The 13,222-nt window shown below is 44.6% G+C and overlaps 1 protein-coding gene across 1 annotated transcript in view; it reads right to left on the bottom strand.

The window, feature by feature from the left end:
- Window positions 1–13,222, bottom strand: part of VEGFD (vascular endothelial growth factor D) — a 56,419-nt gene that overhangs the window by 22,564 nt on the left and 20,633 nt on the right. Inside the window, exons 2-3 of the mRNA XM_032773750.2 lie at window positions 6,903–7,113; window positions 3,616–3,806 (exon numbers count right to left, since the gene is read on the bottom strand). Of these exons, the coding sequence (XP_032629641.1) occupies window positions 3,616–3,806; window positions 6,903–7,113 (402 nt within the window). The remainder of the gene's footprint in view (window positions 1–3,615; window positions 3,807–6,902; window positions 7,114–13,222) is intronic.

The following is a 13,222-nucleotide window of genomic DNA, read 5'->3' as shown; positions in this document are numbered from 1 at the left end:
GACCTATTAAGATACTGTAGGGACTTTGCGGCCAGAGCAGAAGGGCAACTTGGAGCCAACAGTTAGATTTCTTGGTCACGCCTCAAGCCACAAAGTAACGATGCTACGGAGTCACCGATAGTCTTCTTTGACTGTTTTGGACAGCAGAACAAACGACTACATAAGATCTTGTGCTTTGAGAGTAATGTCAGATGCAATAGCTATAAACATCGCATATTGTATTCCTCAACTACTGAGAACAAGCTGCGGGATTAGCTTATCACTTAGCTATGTCTGCGTCGGAAGAAGGCAGACCGACAACAAACACGATTGTTAGGTGCGCTGCAAGAGCTCCCGCCAGGAGACAGAGTCCTGCCGGCGAATATTATGGGTTGGCTGGGAACACAGAATAGCTGAACGAATTGAACGGCAACTCTATTGGAATTGAAAAGCTATGTAGGAGACTGCTGGGTCTACAAAATCAACCTGAATAAGGGTCCAGGGCAGACCAAAACCAGTGGATTAGGAACACTTTTTGTCCCTGATGGGGATTGGTAGGCGACCCTTATGAGATGGTACAATAAGGGCAACTGGGCAGACGAAGAGTCCTGTTACCAAGCGCCTATCCATTCGAGGAGGCCGAGCCTCCTGGCACTAACCTACCCCTACTCGAGCACATCTTAACAGTGAGTTGAGAGAAGAACACATGGTGTTCCTGGATGAAAGACAAAAATTCCAAGTCTCATCGCTAATAATCAAAAGAGAAGCATCCTTTCATGCCTAACACTACCCAGCCCCATCCCTCCCATCCACCTATACGAGGGCAGAGTATTGTACGACTCCCATTTCAACACTCTGAGCCATGGTGGGACCCCCGTGTTGATGACTTACCAACAGGTATTTGGACAGCTGTGAACACCAGATTGATGATGACTTGAGCACTTCGACTCACTGTTAGAACTAAAAATGCGGGACATATGCAGTATCCAGGGGAATCACAGGAAACCTCATCCATCCCTCAAGAGAGATGTCCCCTTACAGCAGTACGAGATCTCTCACTAGCTAGACGGGTAATAGACCCGTTGAAATGGATTAACTATGATGACCTGGCAAGGTGATTGTGAGGAGACAAGTACATTTAATGCACACAGTTTGTTGGGGGGGAAAGCTAAAGTGGCTTATCTGCAGAGGCCCTTTGGAGGGGGACCAGTGAGTTGGTATAAGTAGGAATGTTGATTTGTCGGACGACCAAATTCTCGGCTGGGGAAATGTAAGCAAGGTTCAGGTATTGAGGCTGTAACCTGACATTGGTGGTGGATTATGGGAAGTTGTGAAAGAAATGTCTGGAATGCGAATACTTAAATATTTGCATAGGCATGCTGCCCATCCGCAGACTGCCAGCTGTGGGACTGCATTTTGGTGACAGAGAATGACCAAATCAGTTGGTCGGTACTTTGCTAGACAAGGGACATTGGGTCCAAAATCCTGTGAATGAGAGAGAAGATTGGGAAGGTATTTGTGCTGGTGGTGCAGGTCCTTGTGGAGCTAGAAGACCAGTTGCACCCCCTCCCTCTCTCTCACTGTGGAATGTCAGAGTTTGATTTTTATTCCTTAGATCTAGATACAGGTTGGCTGAGCTGAATCAACTTTGGATAATGGTGCATACAGTGGGCTCCCTACTATAGTGCGAACACTAAGCAAGCTGAAAATCGCAAAAGATGCTGAATTACTGAGCTGTGGAGCACTGAGTACTGTGCTAACGTAGTGGGCGGGAGCTGAAGCATATATTGCCGAACAGAGCAGCTGGCGAGTGGAGAGTATTAGGGGATGGCTGGAGAGCAGACCACAGGACAAGCTGGTGGAGTGGAAGCGGCTGGCATGAGCGGTGGAATTGCCAGAGTAGGCTGTGGGGCGTTGTGAGAGCCAGCCACAGAGCAATAAGTGAGCCGAGCAGTTTTTGCAGGGACAACTGGAACGATCACGAGGCAGCTGGTGGGCGGAGCTATTTTGTGAGGACGACGGAGGGCAGAGTTGGAGCAGCTGAATATAGAGCGAGCAGTTCGTGGAGAAAGCGGAAGCAGAATTCCACTGGAGAGGCAGCCGCGCAGTTGGCCTGGACCAACGTAAGGTGCCCCTTTTCACCAGGCTGGGGAGGGACCTCTAACAGATAGATCTTGAATTGCTGGGTGGCAATTGACCAGGAACTTTGGTTGTTGACTTTGGAGTAATTGGACTTACAAACCTAAGGGGGAAAGGACATTGCCAAATGTACTTGGGGGGTGTGTTATTGGTTAGCCTACTTTTCCCACTAACGTCGATTTTTATAACTTGTTATTGTTGGTCTGCTTTCTCATCTAAAGGAGTCAACAATGCGCCATTGATTCGCATTCCTTTATTAAAAGATTTCGCTACATCAGACTCCGTGCTTGCGAGAGGGGAAGTATTGCCTCCTAGAGGCGCCCAGGAGGGTATGGTATGTAAGTGTCCCAGGTCACTGGGTGGGGGCTCGAGCCGGTTATGCCTTGTGTTATTGAAACGGAACCCCTGGATACTGAACCTGGCCCTTGTTGCTGCCAACTCAGAGGGGCAGAAGGGTTACACATACAACAGCTCATAAGAGCGCTCTCCTCCTGATGTGAAGTGGAACTGATTAACAAACATCTGCATAGAAGGTATTGGGCCTGATTCACCATTGTGTTACTCCAGGTTTATTCCAGCACAACTCCATGAAATCAGTGGAACTACACTGATACACAATTGGAATAACACAGAGGTGGGTCAAGACCACTGGTTTTAGCATCCTTGTTCCAGGAATATTTTAACTTTCTCTTTAAACAATTGTCCACAAATTTTGTACCAGTGCAAAAGCTTTTCATAACTAGAATTTAATGTATCTCTATAAAGGCATAAAGTTTTAACAACTGTAAATTAATAGTGCTGCCTGCAAAATTCAGGTTATTTGCTGCCTGTTGCTACTTAGCAGTATCTGCTTATTGATTTAAGCTTACCTTTTCAGAAGCAATTTGCGATTTTGGACACTGAAAACCTAAGGCATTTGTAATGAGGGCACCTTATTTTCAAAGAGCAGCTGCACAGCACTTGGGAAATTCAAGCTCCTTTAAGGCATGTGAAGCAGGACACCCAAATGATGAGACACCTAAAATCACTAGTCACTTTTCTTTTGTCACTGGCCACAATTTTCAAAATTTAGAACTTATCTCTGAGGCACTACACATAAAAATTCCTACAGAATCCATTAGGTCAGTGGTGTTGGGAGTCTCCATGAGCCACTAGCATCAGGAAATCCCAGGTCTCAACTACAGACTAAAGAAGAATTAAACTCATTAATGCAACACGAGATCATAGTCCACTCACGTGACCTCATTCTCCACTGCCGTACACCAGGTTTCGTCATGTATACTTGTGTAAAGTGACTATAAAATGGTACTAAATCATCATTCGCTAGGCCTTATTCACTCTGTATCAATACAAATGTATGCTTATCATTATGACTGTAGAGAATAGCTGTATCCTCAGGTATCTCCATAACTGGCTTTCAGAGGCCCAGCATCCTCTTCCCTCATTTTGTTTCAGAGCCAGTGACAGGCTAGAAGGAAGACAAATTGTTTCAATTACCGTTTTTGAAACATAAGTTGTGCTTGTGTTCATACAGCCCAGGCTCTCCTCATTGCAGCAACCTCCACACCGGAACACACTCACACAAGGAGGCTTAAAGAACTTGTTGGTGGTTGTACCTAGTTCTTTGGCAACTTCCACGCAGGTCTCCCTTGGCACACACTGAGTTTTTTGCCATTCCTCATCTATCACTGTAGAAAGCACAATCATTATGAACAGTATTGAAAAAATAATAAAAACTGCATTCAATTAAAAAAGATACAAGAAGCCGGTCTGGGATAGAATCCTGGCCCTACTGAAGTTAATGGCAAAACTCCCATTGACTTCGATAGGGACAGGATCTCATCAATAGGCAAAGACATTAAAAAATGACCAGTGAATTTGAGTGCCTCTTTTGGATACCCAGCATGAGTCACTTTAAAGGAACCTGATTTTCAGAGGGAGGTGCTCAGCGCTTTCTTAAAATCAGGCTCCATCAAGATCTCTCAAATTGGACACCCAACATCACCAGTCACTTTTGAACATCTTGGCCCTAGGATCTGTTTATTTGCCATTGTTCAATTAGGACTTTGGGGCATGGATTCTGATTTTCATTATAGCAGTGTAAACCTGGGGTAACTGCACTAGAGTCGATAGAATTACTCCATTTGATACCAGTGTATCAAGATCAGAATCTGACTTTGAGCTTCCTGTTAAAGTAGAAAATTAATTTAATTGTGTGCACATCATCATTGAAGATGTCACTTGCATAATAGAAATACTCGTCAAGCACACACACATTCTCCCACTATTAATCACTTTGAAAAATTGAGGTGTTGTTGTAGGGAAACTAGGTCAGAGAAGTGCATTTTACATTTTGTTCTGCATGCACTGAGGTTTGTGGTCATTCTGATCTCTTCTATGCGTGAGTTACATATTTATGGAGCTCAGGGAAGATGAAGATGAAGACCAAAACCTGGAATTTGCCTTGGTAGTTCACGGGGAACCAGTACAGAGAGACAAGCAATGGGGTGATGAGCATCTATGTCTTTGGCCTAGTTTTCACACAATACCACAACATTAAAGCAAAACACGCCATAGACATTGATTAGTCCCTGATGACTGGGAGAGGGGAAGAGAAATATAAGTTTATGTGAATGATTTTAGTAGGTGCTCGGTCAGATTCTGTGGTGATTCAGGGCATTACAGAGTGGGACTTGGAATAATTCTGCCTTAGAAGAGGGGAAGAAGACCTAACAGGATTTTTCTACCACAAATTTCAATTATTTGAATTTAAATGATTTTCTCACCTGGATCTGGTGAGGATATTTGGCAGTTCTGTATCTGGAGTTAGATGTTTAAAGGGAAAGGGAAAAGAAAGCTAACAGCTCCTTCAGATGACACAAGTAAAGGTCATCTGGAGACTATTGCTTCATCTGTTTATACTTGCTACTCTTTTGAGACAGTAACTGTTTTTCTAACCTTATTAGCTGAGTAGTTATATTACTTTTAGATGTTGGTAAGTGGTCAGGCAATGATATTTTTTCACTAATGTATTCTGCTTTTTTTGGTCTCATTCCTCTGAAACATCAGAGATTGCTACAAATGGAGATTGGACACAGGATGGGGTGGATTTGTGATCAGAGTTCTCTCTCTCTGGTGCTTGGCTGATGAGTCTGGCTCACATGCTCAGAGTTGGACTCATTGTCATACTCAGGGTCAGGAAGGAATTTTCCACCAGGTCAGATTGGCAGAGATCATGTCTGGGGGTGGGTGGGTTCACTACCTTCTGCAGCATACGGTGTTGATTGCTTGCTTGGTTCGTGTAGGCATAGCTCTCTAAATCAATTCCCTGCCACTGCAGAGGCCTCAGGTTTTGGTGCAATTTGGTCCCTCCTGCCCTCTGCCTGTGGCACACAATAGTTAAGTTGCTTGAGGGTTGTAGTACTTTGGTCTAATTCTAGTTGTTAGGTTTAGTGTGTGGGTGCTGGGTGGCAGTTGGTGGCCTGTGATATACAGAAGGTCAGACTGGATGATTTGATGGCCTCTTCTGGCCTTAAAATCTGACTCTCTGACTCTAAATCCCATTCAATTACTTGCAAGCTAATTTAGTGTGGGCATTTCTGTCTGTATCTTTGGGCTCCAGCTCAGAGATGCAAATTAAGGTCTGGCTAACACAGCCAAGTCTTAGTTTAGCTAAAATGAATAAGCAAAAGATGTGGAAGTGTCAGCAAAGATGTGAAAGAGGGACTGCAAATATCCTAGAAGTCATATGGGAATAGGATCACTGTTTTCTGGCTTCCACACAAGGAAGTTAATATTCTGGCTGTACTCACATCATATCAAGTTCAAGACTGTACAATAAAAGGAACAAATCTTTTACACCTTGTTACTTCACAGCTTGTATAATAAAGGTCTGTCATATAATATCTATTCACGTCATCAAGGAACAATCACTATCTCTTTGTTTTAGTTCAATGAATTTAGATTAGATCTTGATTCTCTCATTTGAAGGGAGTCATATTTTAATTCATTCTAAGTGAAGGTCTAGATTATGACTACCCACATCTCATTCGGGTATTAAGTCTACTGTTTTAGCACCTACTTCCTCTCTCCAGAGAGATTTTCTCAGACTTTTAAAGAAGATCAAGGCAGTACCTCCTTGCTAGGTAGCTCCCACCCATACAGAGTGGTGGCAACCTCTCTGCTGATGAGGTGCCTTATATCAGAACACAGCTCATAAAAGTAGGAATTCCAATGCTTTGTGTAAGGCTCATTTGTCTCTGCCTGCAGGCAAATTCCAGGATTTAGCATTTTGCTGTTGGCAGTCCCTTCAGCCAGCCTTTCCAAGCCATTCCTGCATGTTTACTTCTCCTCTTGTTTTGTTGACTGGCAAATCCATATTTCATATATCTTTTCTTTGACTTGTGTACAGAGAGCACTAAACCAGCTCTGACCATAAACCAGGGAGACGTATGCAGGGTGTTGCCTAACACGTTCCTTCATATGATGTCTCTTTACTCGTTCACCATTTCCCCTCTGAAGCTGTCTGTTCTAAGAATGCCTGTTTATTTAACTCCTAGTCACACACGCACTTGGTGATCCTGAAAATCATAGATTCTTAGGGTTGGAAGGGACATCAGGAGGCCATCTAGCCCAACCCCCTGCTCAAAGCAGGACCAATCCCCAACTAAATCCCCCAATCCCTAAATGGTCCCCTCAAAGACTGAACTCACAACCCTAGGTTTCGCAAGCCAATGCTCAAACCACTGATGAAGTTGATGACTCATGCATAACCACACACTTACCTCTCAGTGTCTCAATGTCATAGAAAGCAGCAGCAAATCTGGTGGAGCGATGGGATGCAGATCGGGAATCTAAATGGGAGAGGCTTTTGAGTTTTAGTCTGCATTTCCACAGCTTCCAGTCCTCAGCGTGAGTGATTCGAAGCAGCTCTTCCAGACTGGCTGCATTCCTTATTAGCTGTTCTGACCGTTCCAACGCTGACAGAGATGCCCTCTGTGATGAAAGAGGAACACCAGAAGGGCAATGCACTTGCAATATGTACAGAATGCAGTATACAAGAACCACACTTTAAAAAACCAGCTCTATACTTACAGTGAGATAGCTCCAGGAGACATTGTGCTTGCCTGAGTCACAAAGCCTGCTGGCGCTCCTGCTGGAATGATATAACTCTTTTCCACCTCCAAGGCAGACCTGTACCTATAAGGCCCAATCCAGCTTGTTGCCTGACAACAGTATTAATAAAATACACCCATTTGTGAGAGGGTGTCATGTTCCAGGACTCTACATAGAAATGCAGGAGTTTTCTGCTGACTCAGCCTGATGTAAAGATTAGTGCCCTGCCTACAGTATTATTTCTGCTGACTCCGAGTAGCTCTAACCAATGTGATGATAAAAGGTTTTGCATGTCTCTGAAGAACTGGGGAACCAGGGGTAAGGCCATATACAGGGAGAAAGGGGAGGGAGGCTCTGCAGGAAGACATCTTAGGAACAAGCCAAACTCAGGAGAAAGCTTCGATTGAGGTTCATGGTTTGTTAAAGGCTTACCGCAGGAAGAGAGATGAATTTTGGACATTAACCCAGGGTGTGCACAGTGCTGAGAGCCAAGTGGAGAGTCTGCCTGTTCACAAGAATCTTACCCGTTTTCTGGTATTAATTATTGGCCATATCCCGCAGACCTACTCAAGCAAAACTATTGTAGTCACTGAGAGTATTGTTCACAAGTCAATTTACAGCTGTTGCTTCAGCATATTAATTGTGAGCATTCCTTACTCGAAGCGTACAGTATTTCTCTGAGTATGTATGCACATGTGTATTGTGCTGTGATGGGGCTCATGGTAATATTTTTTTGCACATGATGAAGTGCTGCCCTCCCTGGGATCTTATCTCATCAATTCTCATAAGCAAAACTTCAATTCTTATAAGTAAAAGAACATCGAGGAAACCTGAATATATGAAATTGGTGATTGAGCAGGTAATAGTCCAAGATCTGTATCGATATTAAGCCAGTGCTCCATATATAGTCAGATGGACACCATGCTGCATGAGGAGCAGTCTTCTGGACAAGATGTAAAACCAATAGCCTGACTACATATGTTGTTAATTATCAAAACATCCGAGGCATTTTTATTTATTTATTTTCAAGAGTATAGAAGTTAGCTTGGATGTTCTGGCCAACTTTGTTTTTGGGTAATTACTTTCCACCTACCTAAAATTCCCTGCTTAGGTCACTTGAAATAAGTTATTCACTCCTATCCTAAACCTATATGTAGTCTTACTCTGTACTCTGGCCTGTGGTCATGTTTCACCTTACAGGCTGCTGTGTTTCACTGGTGAGTAAAGCAATTTCTGCTGTAGTTTACATTTAGTGAAGCTTGAAAAGTGCTTTTTAACCTTTCTGGAAATCCAGCCCAAAAGTGTAATATAACTGTGAATCATTATCACAAATACTGAACTGCAATGCCATTCTAGTTCTGCTGATCTAAGAAAGCTGAAAGAAAAGCTGAGAAAATAATTTGTAATAAATAATTAATTGTAAGAATTTTGCCTATTTTTTTCCAGTTGCAAATTGTCTGCTCAATCCCACAGACACTAAGAGTTTAGGACCAATAATGAAGCAGTTAACAAGTAAGTAGCTCAAGTATAGTAGAACGGATTAGAATGCCAAACACCCTCAAAGAGTACCATGATGTCCTTTATTAGTGCACATAAGACATTCCAGCCCAATCAACAGTGTCTGAGACTTTTAAACCAGATTTAAATTAAAGGGAACTTGTAAAATGAGACTATAATATTATGCAAATTCAAAGAGATAGCTCTGTACTGTACATGAAGGCCAGTGGTTTGAGGAGGAATTTTTTGTTTGTTCTTTGGGGAGGGGCAGGTGTTTAAAAGTCTACTAAGGGATTTCCTAAAAATTACTATTCAGGCAAAAAAGTCTGACAACACTAAGAACACAATAAAGAGAAAAGCATGAACACATCTGCATGATCACTGTGAATCTATGCCTCGTCTACACTAGAAAGCCATACCACTTTGATTATACCTGTATAACTCTCTTCACTGTTCCAAGCCCCTTAGTTTTATAGTGCAGCTATAGTGTACCAGCACAAGGAATAGTTCCAGGTCTTTTCATATATTAGCTTCTTTTGGGGGTGGGAAAGATTTTACAGTTATTTTCTTCTCCCCAGTAATCCCCATCCTAATCTATGGCACCCTGAAGCACTTTACTGCGAAGGCAACCAGGGCTGCCCAGAGGGGGGGCAAGAGGGGCAATTTACCCTAGGGCCCGGGCCCCGCAGGGCCCCCCCGAGAGTTTTTCGGGGCCCCTGGAGCGGGGTCCTTCACTCACTCCGGGGGCCCTGGAAAACTCTCGCGGAGCTTCTTCTGCTCCTGGTCTTCGCCCGTGGGGGGTCTTTCCGCTCCGGGCCGGAAGGACCCCCCCGCCGCGAATTACCGCCCAAGTACAGCCCAGTCTTGGGCGGTACTTCGGCGGCGGGGGACCCTTCTGCTCCGGGACTCCCCGCCGAAGTGCCCCGAAGACCCGCGGCGGGGGCCCCCCCACCGCTGAATTACCGCCCAAGACCAGGCTGCACTTCGGCTGCAGGTCCTGCTTCGGCGGTAATTCGGCAGCTGGGGTCCCCGCCGCGGGTCTTCGGGGCACTTCGGCGGGGAGTCCCGGAACGGAAGGGCCCCCCCGCCGCCGAAGTACCGCCCAAGACTGGGCGGTACTTCGGCGACAGATCCCGCTTGGGCGGTAATTCGCCGGCGGGGGGGGGGTCCTTCCGGCCCAGAGGAGAAGGACGCCCCCCACGGGCGAAGACCAGGAGCAGAAGAAGCTCCGCGAGAGTTTTCCAGGGCCCCTGGAGTGAGTGAAGGACCCCGCTCCAGGGGCCCCGAAGAACTCTGGGGGGGGCCCTGCGGGGCCTGGGGCAGATTGCCCCTCTCTGGCCCCCCCCTCCCGGGCGGCCCTGCTGCTGAGATAAACCATTGCTCCCTTAGGAGTACGGCTTAACCTGCTCAAAGTTTGTACCTGATCAATGATATGGAGAGGGAATGATGTGGGTGGCGGGGCAGGGAGATGTGAAGCCTTTGCCCTCTAGCATCTTGTATTCCATAACCATTTCCACTTCACTTACTGACAGAGATCGCCCATCATCCTCAAAGACCTCACCTCATGCACAACTGTCCCTCCAGTTGAAAAGATTCCCTCCAGACTAGGGCCCTGATTCCCCAAAGCACTTAAGCACCTGCGTATCTTTCAGCACATGCTTAAGTCCATCCCTATTCAGAAAAGCATTTAAGCATGTGTTTAGCTTTAAGGGTGTTAAGGACATGTTTTGACTTCCCTGGGACTACTCACACCTTAAGCTAGCGCTTAAGTACTTTGCCAGATCACTTTGCCCGATCACAGACAGAGTGTTCAGGACCTTGAAGGCCATCATCTCTCAAACCATAGGATAGATTGAACTTGCCTTCTTAAGGCTGTCACAAGAAGGGATAAGGCTGTGTAGCATTGAGAGGAAGACTTCAGGTAATGTTTCAGTAGCCATTTCACAGTCCTATCAAAAATGCAGCAGCCTAGATTCTTTGGAGGTTGGGGAGGTTTTCTGAGTTGGGTCCCCTACTCTGAGTCAAGGGGAACAAGAGCCAGAAAAGTTCAGTTCAGAGAGTGTAATGTGGAAATCTTAGTTCTGTTGGCAGGGATATTGTAATAGACTGTGTTTCTCCTATTTCCAGTCAGATCACATCGTGCATACATGGTTTTTCATAATTTAAGAGCATTCAAAAATAAAAACTTTTTAAATGAGTGTGAAAATGCAGCAAACCTGTTAATTATCCATAGACTGTGAACTCTGAGACACAAGGGATTCTACAGGATTATGCACTGTTTCTTGTGGCAGAGCAGCAATGAATATTGTTTGACACCAAAATCATCCTAGGACACATCTCATCAAAGAAATTGTTCTAAAAATGACCCCGTACAGTGAAAACATGACAACGCTAAAGCACCATATGGTTGCCTGGTACTGTAAAACATGCAGAAAAGAACATGATCGTGCCTGCTTATTGCTACAAATCTGCAGCTGTGCCGATTTTAGACATGACAAATCATGGAAAGGCTCCCCAGAAGATGTGTGCGTTAGCATTTCCCAAGCCCACCTCCTGCTTGCTGTTCAAATGTCTCTTCCTCCCTCCACCACAGCCTCCCTTTGGGGACAAAGGTTTAAAGTTGACTGAAACAGAAGGGCACCGAGCATCACACAGCCAAGGAAGAGGGGGAGCGGTTTGAGGAGTGCTGCTTATGAAGGGCCTGATCCTGCACCATTAAAGTCAATGGGAGCTTTGCGATTGACTTCGATGAGCATAGGATCAAGTCCCAAAAGCACGGCAAAGGAAGGGAGCTCCCCTCTGCTTCAGTAGATGGTGGGAGCTGCCTTTTGTCGGCTATCTCTGACTTCAAGCAATATGCAGAGGGCACCTCCCACTCACCTCTCACTGCCCTGATCCCATCCCTTCTGCACTCTTTCCACGTTCCAAACATGGCTTCTTCTACTGGTCCGTACGCTGTTCTGTGCCAGACAGCCCATCTCTACCTTCTTTCACTTCAATTCGGTCTGCAACCACCTCCTGTCTTCCTACTCTATCTCACACTGTTCTGCTCCTCACTGTGTTTTCTAGTTCGGTGTCAGAGACTCCTTCTGCCAAGGCACTACCTTTGGAAATTAGTCTGATGAGGTCTGATCAGACTTACTTGTGGTCAGGTAGTTCAGTCTCAGGAAAGTTGGTCAGGCTAGAGGATTCTGGTGCTGAAGGATCTCTCATTCACTGTCTTCCCCTTTCCTTAAGCTCATCCAGGAGGATGTGGAAATATCTGTCATTTCCACTGTTGTTGTTATTTGTATTGTGACAGTACCTAGTCATGGACTGGGATCCCATTGTGCGAGGCACTGTACACACAGCTAATAAAACAACTATCCGTGCCTCAAAAAGCTTACCATCTACAATGCTTTGGGAAAGTCATGAGAAACTAGTCATGATACACTCATACACATGACCCTAAAGTGAACAAAATCACATTTCAAGCTATTTCATGGTGAATCTGACAAGTTTTACAATGTTCAAATACCGAAAAGCACACACTACAAATGACAAAACACAAATGCTATGGCCTGTAGTAAGAGGTTCTGCAGGAAGACACAAATAACAAATATCAAACCAAAGTCTTATGTTTACATAACTGATCCCAGGCTCTTTGGTTTACAACCATTTGTAATATTATTTTTGAACTGTAAGAATGCATTCCATAACAGAAGGTAATAAGCATATTTGTATTAGTGTCAAGTGTATGTTTTTCCATAACACTGAACTGTCAGATTTTCCAAAGCTATCCTTCAACAATAAGAGGAAAGTCTGTTTTTCTGCACTGAGCTATGCACAGTCTCACAGACATCAAGAAACAATTCCTCAGGTCAACTTTGGGATGTTTAGATACTTATAACTTTTGTATTTCCAGAAGAAGCCATAAAGAGCTAATGTCTATCTTCTCTCTAATAATTTGAGATGTGCAGAACCCTAAAACCCCCTAAAATAGGTAACACTGGAATGGAAAAGAAGTTGGTGCGAGCAAAGGCCTTTCCAACTTGATTTACAAAGACAAGACCAGGTACTCAGTGAGTAAATGAGCACAAAGAGCCTAAACTTGCTATGGGAATAAAGGGAAACAAGAAGACCTTTTATCAATACATTAGAAGCAAGAGGAAGACCAAGGACAGGGTAGGCCCAGTGCTCAGTGAGGAGGGAGAAACGGTAACAGGAAACCTGGAAATGGCAGAGATGCTTAATGACTTCTTTGTTTCGGTCTTCACTGAGAAGTCTGAAGGAATGTCTAACATAGTGAATGCTTATGGGAAGGGGGTAGGTTTAGAAGATAAAACGAAAAAAGAGCAAGTTAAAAATCACTTAGAAAAATTAGATGCCTGCAAGTCACCAGGGCCTGATGAAATGCATCCTAGAATACTCAAGGAGTTAATAGAGGAGGTATCTGAGCCTCTAGCTATTATCTTTGGAAAGTCATGGGAGACGGGAGAGATTCCAGAAGACT

Source organism: Chelonoidis abingdonii, chromosome 1, assembly GCF_003597395.2.
Source record: "Chelonoidis abingdonii isolate Lonesome George chromosome 1, CheloAbing_2.0, whole genome shotgun sequence".
NCBI lineage: Eukaryota > Metazoa > Chordata > Testudines > Testudinidae > Chelonoidis > Chelonoidis abingdonii.
This window is presented reverse-complemented; position numbering and strand designations above follow the sequence as displayed.